Source organism: Monopterus albus, unplaced genomic scaffold, assembly GCF_001952655.1.
Source record: "Monopterus albus unplaced genomic scaffold, M_albus_1.0 scaffold252.1, whole genome shotgun sequence".
Taxonomy (NCBI): Eukaryota; Metazoa; Chordata; class Actinopteri; order Synbranchiformes; family Synbranchidae; genus Monopterus; species Monopterus albus.
In genome coordinates, this window is record NW_018128132.1 from 327,292 (window position 1) to 343,668 (window position 16,377).

The window sequence follows — 16,377 nt, forward strand, 5'->3', positions numbered from 1 at the left end:
GAAAGAGACATTAAAACAGAGAAGCAAGCTTGTGACGCTGGTTCAGTCCCCAGACCGGATGGATTAAATCTGGGTGGGACAGGTGACGAGGTATTTGCCTCACCCTCATTAACACCACTGTGGTGGCCTTGAGCAAGGCCCTTAAGCTGCTCAGCAGCCACACATCAGTTTGTGGTTGTACTGGGCTTCCAGGTGTAACTGTATGAATGGGAACAGGGTGTTCCTGAAGATGCAGGAGAGGTGAAGAGAGGTGGCTGCTCAGCAGACTTACCCTGATTAAATAAAGGTGAACAAACTAAAAACATGTAGTCTAACACGTCAAGAACATGCGGGCAGCTGTTAGTAAGCAGTGACGGGTGAATACTTACAGAAGCACATCACACGATTTTGCCATAAGGTGGCTATGACCATTTCAGTTAAGGCATAGATAATGTTTAACATATGAACCTTGGACATTATAAAGTTTCTTTTAAAAAAAATTTAGACAAAAGGTTCTTTTCTAATGTTACCACACATAATTAGGGTTCTGGGCCTCTGTTGTTAATACTGAAGCATTCACAGTGCATCTGTAGCCCTTAACTCTTACTTTGCCCAGAGGACTCCTTCTAGAGTTGGACAAGGAGCCCGGGCAGATGTTTCCTGCCACTGCGGGAGTAAAGAGCAGAAGTGAAGAGAGAGAAAAAGCAGCAGGATGGAAGAGAGAAAATCTGGAATATCCACCCTCACTAAACGAAAGATGCACTGTAAAACAAAGTTATAGATTAATGAACATAAAAGACTTTTTTTCAGGAGTTCCTTGTTCAGAGTAACAGGAAATTAGGTCCATCATGCCAATACAAAATCAAGTATGAGTTCAAATCTAACTTGGTCAGGTTTATAAAAAATACACAAAGACAATACAGCATGCATGAAAGCCCACCAAGTCTCTGGGAGACTGCATGTGTGTGTATTCTTACCTAGTGGAGATGGAGGGCATGAGGAGGGAGGGTCGGAGGACGTGACAAGTGGTAATGGTATGTGTGGGAGAGGTCTGGGAGAGGTCTGGGGGAGGTTGGGACTGGATGGAGAGACTGTGAGGTCATGGAGGGAGAAAGAAGTGTTAAACTACCCATGAAGGAAACACCCACATGTACTGAGAAAATGAAGCAAATGCAGTCTTAAATATTCCAATATTTAAAGCAAGAAACATGAATTTTATAGGAGAGTTCATGAGGTGAATAGGAATGACAGAGGTAGCGGAACTGTGTGAGAGTAGCATGTGTCCTACCCATGCCGTGTGCTCCAGAGAGCTGCGACAGGTCAGGCTCATCCTCCTCCAGGTCATTGAGGCTGTAGACCTGCTGTATGTCCACCTCGAGCTCCATGAAGTCTTTAGTCAAGACACCCGGACGTGGTTGCAGGATGCCTCCCAGGTTTGGCCTGGCCAGCTGCTGCCACTGGTGCAGAGTCACTGAGCCTGATGAGAGAGTCAGGAGGGAACTGTAGTTGAAGAATGCAGTTACATTAGAAATAATGATTACTTCTTTCTGAGTGCTCTGTGCAGTTTTATGCATTTCACTAGGCTTTAACTATGATTTCACATTTTATTTCATAGTGTCGTCAATATTTGTCATTTGAGTGGTGTTAGAGTAAACACTGTGTTTAGCAGCATCTCAGCCTCTTGGCAAAGTCTCCCTTACAAAAGCAGAGTATGTTCTCAGTGGTTCTGGCTCGGAAGGTTCAATTATATACAAAGTAAAGAAAACTCAAGTAAAGTCACTGGACAGAGGTGAATGAACAAGATGGAGGCACCAGCAATTATCTGCTTCAATAGTTATATGGAAGGCACAAAAAGAATTTGAATCACAATGAAATAAAAATAAAACATAATTCCAGATGATCCCAACTGTCTAGTCATCCCTCAGGTGTCAAGAAGGTTGTGACAAACCAGAGCAGTAGTTACTTTAGTAGGCATGTGCTGCCACTGCTTCATTTGAAGCCGACCGTTTTGTTCCTGTCCTCTGCACAGCTGGGGGTGTTTTTTGGGGTCATTATCCTGCTACAGGATAATGGGTGAGTTCTAAAAATTCCGACTGTTAGTGTGTGTCATAGTAAATTTTATTTATAAATGTATCATTGGCTGCTACTGTTAAATGTGGCAGCATGTTATCTGCTTGTTTTACTTCTGTCTTTCACCTCGTTTCCCTTTGTGAATTTTTAATTCATCCATTTTAAGGAAAGGTTTCTACTTCTAAGAGCAGGGCAGCTTTGCACCTGTGGCACTAATCAGTATCAACAGTGATCGGATGTCTTTGCTCATCTTTCTTGGATTTTTAATAACACATTCTTATGCTTCACGATTCTTAAGGAACTTGAACAAGTTCCAAGAAACAACACACACTGCTGAAAGTTTTTACCTTCCAGAGGTTTGACAATCTGCAGGCAGTCGGGCAGGTCAGACCTGGATCCTCCTGAGGAGCCACAGGAGTGTCGTGAGCTGCCGTTGGAGTAGTTGGTGCCCGTTGATGCTGCAGGGCTGGATGCCAGGCTGTAATTTGGGGTGAGGAAGCCACTGGAGCCCTCGCCCTCCTCACAGTCTGCTACCAAAGCACAGAGCTTACGCTCTCACTCGACATCAAAGAAAGGCTGCTCAGAGCAGTGGCTTTGCTGGCGTGCTGACAGGCTGCGCAGAGCAGCTTCGAGGTCCTGGCACTTGGCAATTTAAATAAGACTAAGAAATAACTGATCAACACAAAGAGTAGAGTGAGGATTTATTGTTGACTATGAGTTCTGATGTTTTGTTAGGATCAGTAGCCTTTCTGTTTTCCCAATTGCTATGAAACTATTCATTCCTGTTGAAAAGTTGGAACGTCTTGTGCATACAGTAAAAAATGTATTATTACTTATGATTTTGCTCAGAAATCAGAAATATCATTTAGTGATTTGGACAGTACAGTTTTATACTAGGGTAAGGTACATTGCAGAAATTGCTCAATAATTTTCACTGAAAAACTTTTGAGCATTTACTGTATTTAAATTGAGTAACTTGCAGTATTTTTTAAATTCATTGTCACTGAAATCTAATCCTTCTGAAATTCCTGGTTTGAAATTTGTCAGAAAGGTGAATTTATTCTGTTTGGAAACGTCTCTCCTCTTAGAGAGCCTTTTGAGCACTATCACTATCTTGGTTGTTGTCACTCTAACAACTATAAAACTAGCTTCACCTCAACCAGCTACAATATTCAAATGCTGCTTACACTCTGTAAACATTTAAGAAAGAAGAAAAGGCATTTAAATAAACTGGTTTGTTAGGCCTTAAGGATACACACAGCGTAATCTGGTGAGAAACACCAGACTCTAAGCAACACTCAACAGGGTACCTTAAATTTGATAGGTGCTAAAATTATATACGGAATTAATGCTGTTCATTTTAAGAAAGTGTCACCCACTGGATAACCAAAAATCAGGATCACCAAGCCTGCTCTGAGACCACCATACTGAGGTTACTATTATTTTGAAAACCCAAAGTAGTATAAAATCTCATTCGTTGATAATTCAGTGATCTTTAATAAAACTGCTGATGCTGATGCTGCCATGTGCTTTACAAAAAAAAGCCGAGTGTGAGACAGAGAAAGACAAGAAAGATACAAATGATTATCACTGCAGAGCAATCAATCATTCAGTACTCCTGGGCAATGGGTTTAGATTGCTAAAAGGTCAGTCCTCAGATGACTGGCTGGGTCTCCCTGATCAGCCACTCCAGTGCCTCCTTCCTGCCCTGCCTCTCCAGCTCCGCTCCCACCACCTCCCGACACTTCCTGTGATACTCGTTCACCCAGTCCCGCTGCAGGGCAGAAAGGCAAGGGTCAAACCACAAAGACGACCGTATCTAAGTTGTGCATAATGTAATAGGAATAGCTAAGGGATACTATCAAAACGTTCAAATGCATAGTTCACAGTTTTACTATAGGTCATTTTAACTGTTGCCATTGTTCCTACACAGTGAAAGGTTGATTATATTTAATGTTTTGTAATGAAGCATTTGTCATATTACCAATAAATAAATCTCACAAGGGTCAGTTTGTCTTTGATTATTCAATATTTTGAACATAATTGCATCAGTGTTACCTCCTTCTGGGTGAGCAGCTCTGTGTTCATCATCTTCACTTGAATAGGAACCAGAGTGAGAGGCTCAAATGTCAGACTCCCTCTGTTTCTGTAGTTGTACTACACACACACACAGATGACAAAACTCAAAAATCATGATTTTCTGAATTAAAACACTGCTAATTTGGTGAAAAGTCTCAACAACCACTGAATGGACTGCCATGAAATTTGTTCCATTAGATGAATTCTAAAAACTTTAGTAATCAACTGACTTTTCAACTAGAGTAATGTGTCCAGTACTTTAATGACATTCCCATCAGCTTCAGCTGTACAGTACTTACACATCAGCATGTTAGCGTGCTATAGGATTTACTGTACCTCTAAGAACCATTGCGCCAACCTTTACAGACTCACAAATCTCTTACTATGGCTGTGTCGTAGTCTTGTTGAAATACAACAGATAAACAAATACGCAGGTGAAAAGGAGGAAGAGCAACATTAACTGTAATTTTATACTAATGAAATGTTTACACTAAATATAAAATATTTGTGAGTGACAGAACGAGAGACATAGAAGAGGATTTTACTGTTGCCACGAGATGCATTGTTATTAACCATCCCGCTGCTCCTTTCTCCTTGGAGATGTAGTGGTGGGCTCTCAGCGGGTTTGGGAGAGGAACACAGGATGGATGAGGAGAGGAAGCTGCTGTAGGTACTGAACTAATGAGATTCTGTGAAGAGCTGATATGTAGGCTACCTCTCTGCATTATACAGAAGGGCCGTTTATGTTATTGTCCAGCCTTGCTGACTTCTGTTCAGTCGCAGAACTGACCAGATACTAGCAATCATGAACCACTGAAGTCCAGACACGTCATTTTGTCTGCTTTATGCCAGTTAGTACTCCTGGTACACACATTAGAGTTTGTCTCAGTCACTTTAATACATTTCTCAGATCAGAAATAAAATTCTACTTGTCCAGCCTCCACATCATCCACTCACTTGTGCACATCATATAAGCAATTTCTCATTGTTTTTAACAAACTGCAAATTTTTTGGCACATTCATGCAAATGATTATGTACAACTGTCTGCTGTTTTCTATATTATCAGATAATGGATGGTAAACCACTATGTGGTGCTGTTTTTATGAACTGTTTTGAGAAATACTCTTAATGTTTTGTAAAAGTCAATAATTTGAGAAATGTACCAAAGTGACTGAGAAAAACTGTAAAGAGTAAAACGTTGTGTGATTAGTGACAAACTACAGTCAGATAGAAGGTGGAGTATTAATTAAAAGACATCACTGAGTCCCTCTACCAACAAGATTCACTTGTGTAATCAAAACTTTGCCATACCATCACTGACGATCATGCCAGCCTCCAAAGGTTCATCTGCAAATGTCTTGTAGCTGATGCCACAGGGCCCCTCGTGGACGTTGAGGAAGCAGCCCACGCCATGGCCCGTACCATGAAGGTAGTCCAGCCCCGACTCCCATAGGGCTGCACGGGCAAATGAGTCCAACAAATGGCCTAGGGAACGCATGGAGGTTTATGCAGGTTTAGAAATACACATTACACTCTAATAACATGCAAAGTCATCAACTCTGGTGGAACAAAGGAATCTGAAAAGTAATTTCTACTGTATTTGTTACCCTGCACTCTCTCCAGTGCATGCTAGTCTTCTCTTCTCCATTAGATGAATTGGAAAAGCTATGATTTTCCCAGTTTGCCTTTACCAGATTTATCATCCTCAGATTTGAATAAATACATGAAGAAAAGTGCGTGCACCTCCCCAAAACAAACTTCTTTGCATTAGGTGGGTAGGCTGAGGAGTAATACCAGTAGGGAAAAAGATTAGAGCCCACACATTGATTCAATGCTCCACAGAATTATTTTTATTCAGCCCAAACATCACACCAGTGAAGCTTTGACATTAAGTCTTCATCAGGTACTTTCACTCTGACCTGAATCGATTCCTTCATGTTAACGTCACCACACCCAGGCCAAAACAACATGACCCAAATTTTCTCACACAACATTTTAACTCACAAGAACTACAAAACCACAAGCACACACCTAAACACTCGGAACAACTGCCACACTGTCGTTGGTGTGGTGGTTTTGCCTGAATAAAAATAATTTTGTAGAGCAGTGAACCAGTGTGCAGGCTCTAATCTTTGTTCTCTATCAGAGTTTACTGAAACCTTATGACATGCTGTATCTTGATCTTTTGTTTCCAGAGTCTAAAACTGACTGGTCTGCTATAACTAAAGGTTAGGTTCTCAGTAGTGTGATTTCCTTGTCTACAAGTTAAACATCAGCTCATTGTGTCTCGCTTCTCTGCACCGTGTTCTTGCTCGACCTTCACAACACAGATTTCAGGACTAAAGAAGATCAGCTACATTCTTGAGTAACAATATGCTCACTGTTGGCTTGTGATGTTTGTGTGAAATGAAGAATAAAAGCCCTATATACAGTAACAGAATGAATCATTTGAGCCTAATTATTTGTCAGTTCTACACATGATTTGATGGAAATGTGTAATATTTAATACTGCAATACTATATACAATATAAAGTAACATTCGTATCAAAACAGAGGGCAGCGTCACCTTTTGTTCCATTGGGGAAAACCGCTGCACTGACAGCGATGTGTCCCTTCAGTACATAGGTAAAGCATTCCTAGAGAAAAAGACAGAGCACACAGTCAGGGTCAACACACAGCAAATTCTCAGTTTAGATTTTACATGTTGAAAATAAAAATAATAACATGAGTTTAGGTGTATTTTTGACAGTGAAAATGTACAAACGTACCTTCTCAAAGGCAGATGGTGTCCCGAAGTGCATGGTGCGTGTGACATCTGTGGTTCCATCACTGCCAAAAACAGAATATGAATGCAGATGTGTGCAGAGTAACACTACCCCTATGTTGTCTGTGTTCTTGGTATGAACAGACAGGGAGGTGACAACTGTCTGAATGAAGACATGCAAGTCATAGCGATACTAAACATAACTAGTTAGTCTAAATACATTTATTGTATATAATAACAATCTTGTGTACATGTATTGAGCGCCAGAGTCGATCAGGTAAACTTCATTTGTGGTGAGGGTTCTGTTGGTTTCAGGCAGTGGTCTGAAGGAAAAAGGAACAAGTAATGGATACAGCTTTAGTCAAATACAGTTTATAGAGGGGAAAAAAATACAATTACACAAATTTGTTTTACCCTCCAACTGACCTGTAATGTATGATTGCTCCATTTGGACCAACACTGGAAATTGTGGGGAAACTGAGACCAACAAAATCTTTCTGCTGACTGAAAAAGGCACAATGTTCACAACACACAAAATGAAAAGGAACAACACATAGGATGTCAGCAAATGTGAGACAAAAGTAAAAGAATAATAAAAGATTACACTTATAGCTTGAGAAAACATTACTCTTGCACACTGAGAGAATAAAACATTTTGAAATTGAACAATTTAAGGCTCTCAGTAGACATTTTGTGTCATTACCATGTCCAGTAGAGGGGGATGTAACTCCAGAATGCTCACCATCACAACACAGTTCAAACAGCAACATTCAAATACAGAATTTCAAGCATGATGTTACGCAAGCCCTAAAGTTTATCTAAAGATAATCCGGGTGTTTAAACATTGTTAGAGTCTGAGCAAATCTTTTATTCAAAGGAATGCATAACACAATGGAGGGTTGGTAACTGGTGCAAAAGAATAACATTGAACAATAAAATGAATTCCAAAAATCAGGGAAGTGGGAGCTCTGGCCAAATGAAAGAAAAGCAAAGGGAACGTCATGAGCTGACACTCCCACCTAGCTGAACCATATGAGGAAAATGAATGTGTTAAACACTTTTGGATATTAAAAAAAAAAAAAAAATCTCACCTGCGTAGTTCTTCAGCCTTATCGGCAGCAGAGATCTCTGTCACGGTGCCTTTTGGAATCTATAAAACAATAACCACAGCTCTCTGTTATGCAAAGAGAATAAACAGTGGCAGTTTAAGTGCAAGGCAAATTACACAACCACCTGAGTATCAATGTGAGGGTTCCCATACTGATACTGACACAAAAATTAGGGCCGTTTTCAGGGACTTCAAGATTTATTTCCAGGAATATAAGAATATAAAAACTGGTAGATGCTGAAGGATTGGTCAAAATAAATATTGCAGTTTTGGAAATCGACATTATAATTAATTAGCCATTAATGTGGAAACAATACAAATAGCAGGGGTTTCCTCAGAGCAGCATATACAAGATAAGATAGAGACGCCCAGACAATCTTTAACCTAGCCATTCATTTTAAAAAAACCTTTAGAGAATTCTTTAAGTGTCCATTTAAGCCCTCTAAAACCATGTGACCACAAACTAAAGGTTCTTTTCTTTTATTATTCTCTCTCTCTCTCATTTTCTATACCACTTAGTCCCTCTTTTTTTTTTCTTTATTTTCTTTATAAATGTATGCCCTCAGAAAAACAATGAAAATACCTCCTTTTCCAACCAAGCAAAGAGCTCACAGAGGGCAACTGCATCCTTGATCTGTTGGTAAATGGGCAGAAGGTGAATGGGACAATGCCGTAGGGTGAAGATATGCACTATATATTATATGAGGAATCGTTTACAGTTTAAAAAAGCTACTCAGACTTTAATAAATGTATAATAGTAGACACTTCAATAAAAACATAACAGTAAAATATATTGACATTTATGTATTAGAGATATTTTAAGCAATGCACTTTGGCAACTGTCGAAGGTAATAAACACTGATCAGCAAAATGCCTGGCTGGCTTGACCCATGTTCAGTAAAAGAAGTGTCAGTGGAAAGAAAAGGGTTAACTGAATAACAAAATGCCTGGTATAATGATGCATGATTGGAAAGGTTTTGTTATAAAAACTGTATACTTTTGCAATTTTACTAGTCTCTGCAAGTGAGAACAATTGCATTAACGCAGTTTAACCAAATAATGTCAGTTTAACACTGAGACGTCTGAGAATTTCTGTCTCTGCCCTCCCACAAGCAAACCTGTAATACAGGTTGTTGCGAGACTTAAATAATCTGAACCATTTATAGTAAGCAACATCAAAATATGCCACTTAAAAATAAAAATGATTAGATCTAATAAGCAGTAGTTTTTCAAACTTCTAGAGCACATTTCTGGACCAAGGATACACAATGGAGACACAACTGAGCTCTTTATGAGACAAATTAAACATCTTCAAAGTATTACTATGGTCTCTCACCTTGGGGATGACCTGTGTGAGCGCACAACTGGCCTTGTCACAGATCCACACTTTGTCCTTGGGGCCGAGTGCAGCACAGGTGGCCTGGAGCTCAGTGTAGACTGACTCGTAGGGGAACGTCTCAATGCTCAGCTCAGGCTTGCTGGGGGAGTCCAGCTGCAGGTGGTCTCTCAAAATGGGATCAGAAAGACGCCTTAGGTCCACAAAAAACCTGCAGAGAGGAAAGGGTATTTCAGTGAGGAAGCAAATCCAACAAAGAATAAAAACCACGTACATCTAATTTCTAGTTTTATTTTATTATTAGGATTATATGTAGCTTTAGAGGTTAATGCAATAGTGCTGGGTTTTCTAAGCAGTTCTACTTGACACATGACTGCAAATGTACAGTTTGTTGGCTGCATGTAAATTAGCATGTACACAGAGACCTTAGCAAAGTTAAAATTTCACAGGCAAATGCAATTATAAAGCAAAGTTAATGTGGAGCACCGTGTAGTGTTCAATTCTACTTTTGTCTTCTGTATTTGTTAAACATTTGTGCATTAACGACTGCTGTCTGCTATTGACAAGGTCGGCAAGGAGAAACATAAATAGAAAAAAGGAATAATGAATATATTGCAATTTTAGAGTAATAAAAATACTACCTTTGGCCAAAAAGCAGCACAGCTTTAGTATAATTGTGATTTCTGGAGTGATGTTTTGTACTTGTATGTCCATCTATCCATTCATCATCTATACTGCTTATTCCTGAATAGGGTCACGGGAGCACTGGAGCCAATCCCAGCAGACACTGGCCAGGAGGTGGGGTACACCCTGGACAGATCACCAGTCTATCACAGGTACTTGTATTTTATTAATATTTTTACACTGTCATATTGTTTGCAATACAGCATTTTAGGAGTCCGAATCACCATTTATGCCCCAAATCCCTCACATCAGTCAGTGCAACTGAGACAATTCAAATCAAACCAACATGTTGCTGCATTATGTTACACTCCTGTACCTTATTGTGTTCATCCCCACAATGGTATAGGCAAAGAAAACTGGATTGTATTCGATGTCAGCACCTCGAAGGTTAAAAAGCCCTGAGAAAAGAAAATACCAGAAGATTGCATTTTAATAATTGTGTCATCCCATAACGACAGTGGTAATGTCAGGAGCTGCTTAACCATTGTTTCTATTTAGGGCCAAATGTGCTGCCACTGAAACTGTATAGTTACCTTGTAGAAACACCTTATGAGTCAGAGTGAAACTACTGATGATGTGTCTTACCTGTTCCAGAGAAACACCTAAACTTCCATTGGACGTTCTCCATTTTTGGCACAAGGGATGACTAACATCACGTACTGTGTTTATTGATTCTATTATTTTAAATATTGTTTATCTCATCTGAAACCTCCATATACATTATTTGGTGCTAAATAGCAGTGCTATTATTAGACTGTCACTCATCGTCTGTTGAGAACCCTCTTCAGTTTTACGCCCTCTGGTCTAAATGCTACCCAAAAACAGTTAAAATCAGCATTACTCCAATTAACACAAGCTCTCAGACCAAACAATCAGAAACAAGAGCTCATTAGGCACAGTGAACAAGGTGCTCAAAAAGGCATCTACAGGGATGCCCGTGCCCGTCTGGGTCCTTGGGTCGTGATCACATATTTATCAAAACAGACTTAAGTAACAGGAGTGATGCTGGCTATGGCTGCTTGTTTTATACAGCACATTGTTAGGTTAAATAACACCTCATTACTATCTTCATTTTAATTAATTACATCATCAGAAGTAATTAAACTGATAAGTATTTCTGAAAAATGAGTTGTACATGCAATCTCGTCCAGTGCCGTGGCAACAAACCAGCTGATTTTCCTCTCCGTCATCTTAGCTCGCAGTGCGGTGATCTTGTCTTGCCAGGTCATGCCTACGTGTAGACAGAATCAACAGGACATTCAATTAATCTTCTTCGAGAACCTGTATGTCTAGTTACTGTTCACTGGAACTTTGTTTTCTTTTCTAGCTTGGACACAAAAGATAAGGTCAAAACAAGGCGATTACACAGAATCTCAATTTAGTGCAGTACATCTGCTCACACTAAGATAATCACTAAATCTATGTGCATAAAATAATGTTGTTGGTGTTCTTTAAAAATATTTAATAAATATTTCTGCAACTCTCAAACAACCCTAATTAGCCACCAAAAATGTGTATGTGGTACCGGTGTCAAGGCAGTGGGGCACTGACCAGTGTATTCTACTCCCAAAGCTCGGAGCGGTGTGCTGGGTCTTTCTGGGCGGTCGGTCCACACCACATCGATCAGGTTCTCCTGCACCGCCACCAGAGAGTGGCCTGCACTGCTCAGCGCCTTGGACATGTTCTTCCACTGATCTGAATCATAGCATCACAAGACTGTTAAGACGCACAAACACTGGTTAAAAACCTAAAAGTGTATTAACATCTAGAGAACCAATACTGCTCTCCTAGTACTGCCGGAGAGGAAAATGGTACCACAACCTACCAGCAGCAAAGATCCAAGGATCGACCCCCACTTTAGAGTTCTCTGGCAGGACACTGACCAGCCAGTCCTCCTGAGATGGTGTTTCCTTTAGCCCTAGACATGGTTATAAAAAAAACATGTCTAATCACACACTGAACACAAAGAGATGTGCTGTAAACTTGACTCATACCACTGTGGAACATACAGTATAATACTGTATCAACTTTTATTTACACCCAGCACAGACATGACTGGACAATTTTACAAAACAGGAAAATTTGAAACATTTGTTTTTCTCTCTCCAATTAGGTCAAAACATATTAATTAACAGTCTAAGTGTCATTCATTCCTTATCACTCGTGCCTTGATGACAGTTAGGCCAAAAGTTATAGATGTATACATGTAGATGCTACATTTCTTTTATAAGAACATCCAAGAGCTCCACAAAATCCTGGAATTTTCTACTATTTGAACTGACCACAACAGGCCAGACCTCCCAGTGCCATATGGAAGGCAGGTGATATGCACCTCAGATGCCATGACGCAGCATCATGTATATACATGTATATCTATGGCTACGTGCAATTATTATTTGTGTTGTGTTTAAAGACTTGTTTTAATACGAAATCTGTAGTGCAAATGTTTTAAAATGTTTTTGAGTACTCAAAAAGAACCACAACTTTAACAATGAGAAAATGTGAAGTTTAACAATCAGTGCTTTTACTTATAACTTACGCACAATTGCCAAGAGGCAGTTATTTATTTCATCATGTCCAACAGAAATACCAAGTAGGACATTACCCATCTTCATAAGGGTCCAGTTGTTGTCCATCTGCTGGCTGGCCTGGAGGAAATATCGCCCGTCAGTCCACATTGCAGCATGCTGCTCTGTGACGATGGCTGTTCCTACGAATCACAACACACAAGGCACATTTGACAAGGAAGTATGAGAAAGTATTTAAAAAGTTTACACTATTACTGTCTATGTACTGTTTGTGCCATTTGTGTTTGTAGAGGGTGGCTCAAAGGTTGTCTGATCAGTTCTAAGAAACAACTGAACCAAAACTCCAAGAATCCGATGGCATAATTAGATTATATACCCTGTGCAATGACAGCAGTGAACCAACACTCTGAGAGTGTGCAGGTTCGCCTTTTCTCTTTCAAATTCTGCTGATGTCAGGATGAAACGCAGGGTTTCTCACAGTGTTTTATTACAAAAACAGGCCACCTTGCTTGTAAGTACACCAACTAAATAAAGGTTGGACATGCCGGCAGGTTTGCTTATCACACTGTCTTGGGTTTTCCCACAGTGGTAATTAAAACTTGGCTCCTAGTCTGCACAACTAAGGTTTGAACTCTGGGAGATGTTTTATTCTTAAAAATACACCTGCATACACACTGCCACTTACACACAAGCAAAACATACCTGCAGAGCCGTTAAATCCACAGATGAATTCACGTCTGCAGTCACATGGTGCAATGTATTCACTCTGAGACACAGGGACAGACAGAGAGACGGAGAGAGAACGGGAGAGAAAGGGAGCGCAATCAGTGTGAAGTGGCCATCAACCAGTCGGACATTTTAAATGCCACCTTTGCTGCTCTTCTCACATCTTGTCTTGTGCAGGGAGAGAGAGAATGAAGGAACAGTTGGGAAGGGCTACAATTAATGTGCAAAGGTCAGACGAGATGATCAGAAGGGATTGATGACACACATGAAGAAAGATAAATAGGAACAGTACATTTGATATGACTGTGCACTTGTGCATGAAAGTCTTTGAATTTAAGTTACTTTATTCATGAAAACATATATAAATAGTAGTAAATGAGTAAATGTATGCTGCGTGTGTGGTCTCACTTACCTGGTGAGCATCTCCGGATGGGATGATGTAGGCTTGTATAGGCTCAGAAAAGTACTTACAGCTCCTCATTGCCTGCCGAAGGTGCCTGAGAATCTCTCCAGTGATCTTTGGAGACATGGCTGCACCTGAATGGAAATACAATGACATATTTAAAAAAGATGATACATTTCAAACACACATTATATTACTTGATATCATGGCTTTTTAAAACAGAGGTGCAGTGCCCTGAATATGCAGTAAATTGATCAAAAACTAAACTAAATGTGGTGTGATATGACTAGTGCAGACAACCATTTAATCAATAAGCACGAGACGTTCCCTCAGCCATTAAAACCTACAGTAATTAGCTACAGATTACCTGACTTTTGGGAAGACATGTTGACTTCAGGTGACTGGAACAAGACAGTGACTGACTGGTTATTACAGTGGAGCTCAAAGTGTCAATCCACACCTGGCTCTGTATCTTGCTGTTACACGCTGATTAAGCAGTTGTCAAGAAGCCAGGGTTAAATATTAAAGGAATAGCAATAGTCCTTATTAGTGTTGGCAGGTAGGTGGGCAGGTCATCCATTTCTACAAAAATAACTTCGTTACACAAAGCTGACAGGACACTGTGCAACGGTGAACTATCACCAACCAGACACAGTATGGCCTTATAATTCAGTTTATAAAGTCTTCTCTAACTGACCAATCACGTTGCAGTATACTTCACTGATGAGCTCTCCTATTGGCTAACCGGTCCGCATGCGATTGCTGTTTACAAGTTGACTTTATGAATCAGTTGCGTTTAATATCCACCCTAGTAGCTAGCTAAGTTGCTACTGTAATATTAAAGAAATCTTTCTGATATTCACAAAATAAACTACAAAGCCAAATGGTTTAAGTGTACGGGCGCTGTTTAAAGCAAACATTACTGTTATCAACAGGCCAGCCATGTCACACTAGTTAATTTCATTCAGAGTGTCGCGTTGATTTTGGTGGTGGGTGTGGTAGCATGCCGGTAGGATATGTAAAGTTGTTAGCTAATTTTCACAGTTTTACAACTCTAACTAAATACTTTTCAATCAGTTTTGATAACGGACAACAAGCTGCACAGGCGTGGACGACCAAACGCTTCCCCTCAGTCGAAGACAGTCAACATCCCTCAATGCTCGCTGGCTGCTACCAGGAGACAGGACGTTAGCCCCACTAACCGCCGCTAGCTAAAGATAAAGTTCCCCCACATGCAGCTAGAGAAGTGCTGAATACACACCCGATGGTTTCGCCTTGGAGATATAAACCTCCAGTTACAAAAACGGGATCCTTTAGCAGCTTGAACCTTGTGTTAATTTATAACATAGTAGGCTGCCATGTCGTTGGTGACGTTTATGATCACGTGACTGCACTTTCTTCCAATAAAAGCAGAGGGATACAGACTCGCCTCTTTTCCTGTCAACAATCTGCACACTGTACACAGTACAAACACACATAATGTAAAGCTTTATATTATCTCTTACTTCATTTTAATTATTTAGCCTACCGATTGTTATATTTATTGATATAATATTTTTGACCATTGTTATACTTTTACACCCTCTTGATAGTTCTGTGAAGCTCCATAAGAACACACATATAGTGGTATCAGAGACCTGTTGGAGGTCTATGTGTATTTTTCTTTTTGTTTTATTTTTTTTACCTAAATGTAGGCAACATTTCTTTATAAAGGTTTGTAAGTTGACATCAGTCGCTTTATTAATAAAACAAATGATGATTTATAGATTAGTTATAAGCCCGTAATAACTAAATAGTAAGGGTTTGCTACTGTACAGATATGTTGCAAATGTTAATTGCTGTTGTTAATAAATGAATCTTGGTCTATATCAAATGTTTTCCAAAAGGTCAAAGAGTCATTTGGGACAGATTCATGAACTAAAGAGCTGAGGGGTCCTGCTAGAGGAAGATGAAGAAGAAGAGAGATTTTCACAATATAGCAACCTGAAATATAAGGGCACATAACTGAGCTATAGTACACACCATTAGAAAACAGTTTAGAAACCATTAATATAATAATCAGTTCTGACTCACTAACCCCTTTTCAAAGTGTACTTTATTAATCATAGCATAGTTTGCAATGGTAAAGGCGCTTCTTAAATTTCACAACTGCATTTTTGTCCAGCTAAAGTACTATGTACACACATTTTCCTGTGAAAAGAAGAAACTCACAGTGATAATTGGCACAAGGCATACAAATGTTATTGCATTTTATTCACAATTTTCCAGATATTTACATAAAAATTGGCCTTTATGGATAATTCTTACACAAAGAGAAAAGTTTAAAGATCTGAAAATGTACAACATTAATTCCACTGACCCGTTTAACAGTCCAGATTAATCAAATATGAACAATATGTGTTGTGGAAATATACAAAGCTTCTATAAAGGCTACAGTGAAAAGTTAATAGCCTGTTGTCTAATTATTACAAAAAGTAAAAAGTGGTAAAAGTTGCACAGAGATGCAGTTATTATTTGTTCGATGTTTGATTTGATTTATTCTTTCAAGCATATAAAACAGTTGATATAACAACACACATTTTTACACACAATAGTACATGCTTGAATGGAGTAGGAAGAAGTCAGACTTATCCAGTCCTACCCCATGACATCATCTTACCATCATTGGTTTGCAAGCAATAAATGATTCACTTCTACAC

At 39.5% G+C, this 16,377-nt stretch overlaps 2 protein-coding genes across 2 annotated transcripts; both read right to left on the bottom strand.

Moving 5' to 3' along the window:
• Positions 1–780: 780 nt before the first annotated feature.
• Positions 781–3,249, bottom strand: LOC109972270 (trafficking kinesin-binding protein 1-like). The gene is made up of 4 exons (XM_020621004.1): positions 3,237–3,249; positions 2,397–2,579; positions 1,268–1,456; positions 781–1,070 (listed from the first exon to the last, which is right to left on the bottom strand). The coding sequence occupies exons 1-4, from the start codon at positions 3,247–3,249 to the stop codon at positions 826–828; spliced, it is 630 nt and encodes a 209-aa protein (XP_020476660.1). The 3' UTR covers positions 781–825.
• A 287-nt stretch (positions 3,250–3,536) lies between these two features.
• On the bottom strand, positions 3,537–15,073 carry xpnpep1 (X-prolyl aminopeptidase (aminopeptidase P) 1, soluble). Its single transcript, XM_020621026.1, is given in 19 exon segments — positions 3,537–3,823; positions 4,108–4,206; positions 5,385–5,614; positions 6,696–6,765; positions 6,898–6,958; positions 7,145–7,216; positions 7,320–7,397; positions 7,985–8,043; positions 8,585–8,635; positions 9,248–9,548; positions 10,338–10,419; positions 11,157–11,252; positions 11,573–11,716; positions 11,847–11,939; positions 12,627–12,731; positions 13,252–13,315; positions 13,688–13,812; positions 14,046–14,079; positions 14,940–15,073. Coding segments are annotated over 18 exon segments (1,869 nt in total). The 5' UTR covers positions 14,065–14,079; positions 14,940–15,073; the 3' UTR covers positions 3,537–3,703.
• Positions 15,074–16,377: the final 1,304 nt, after the last annotated feature.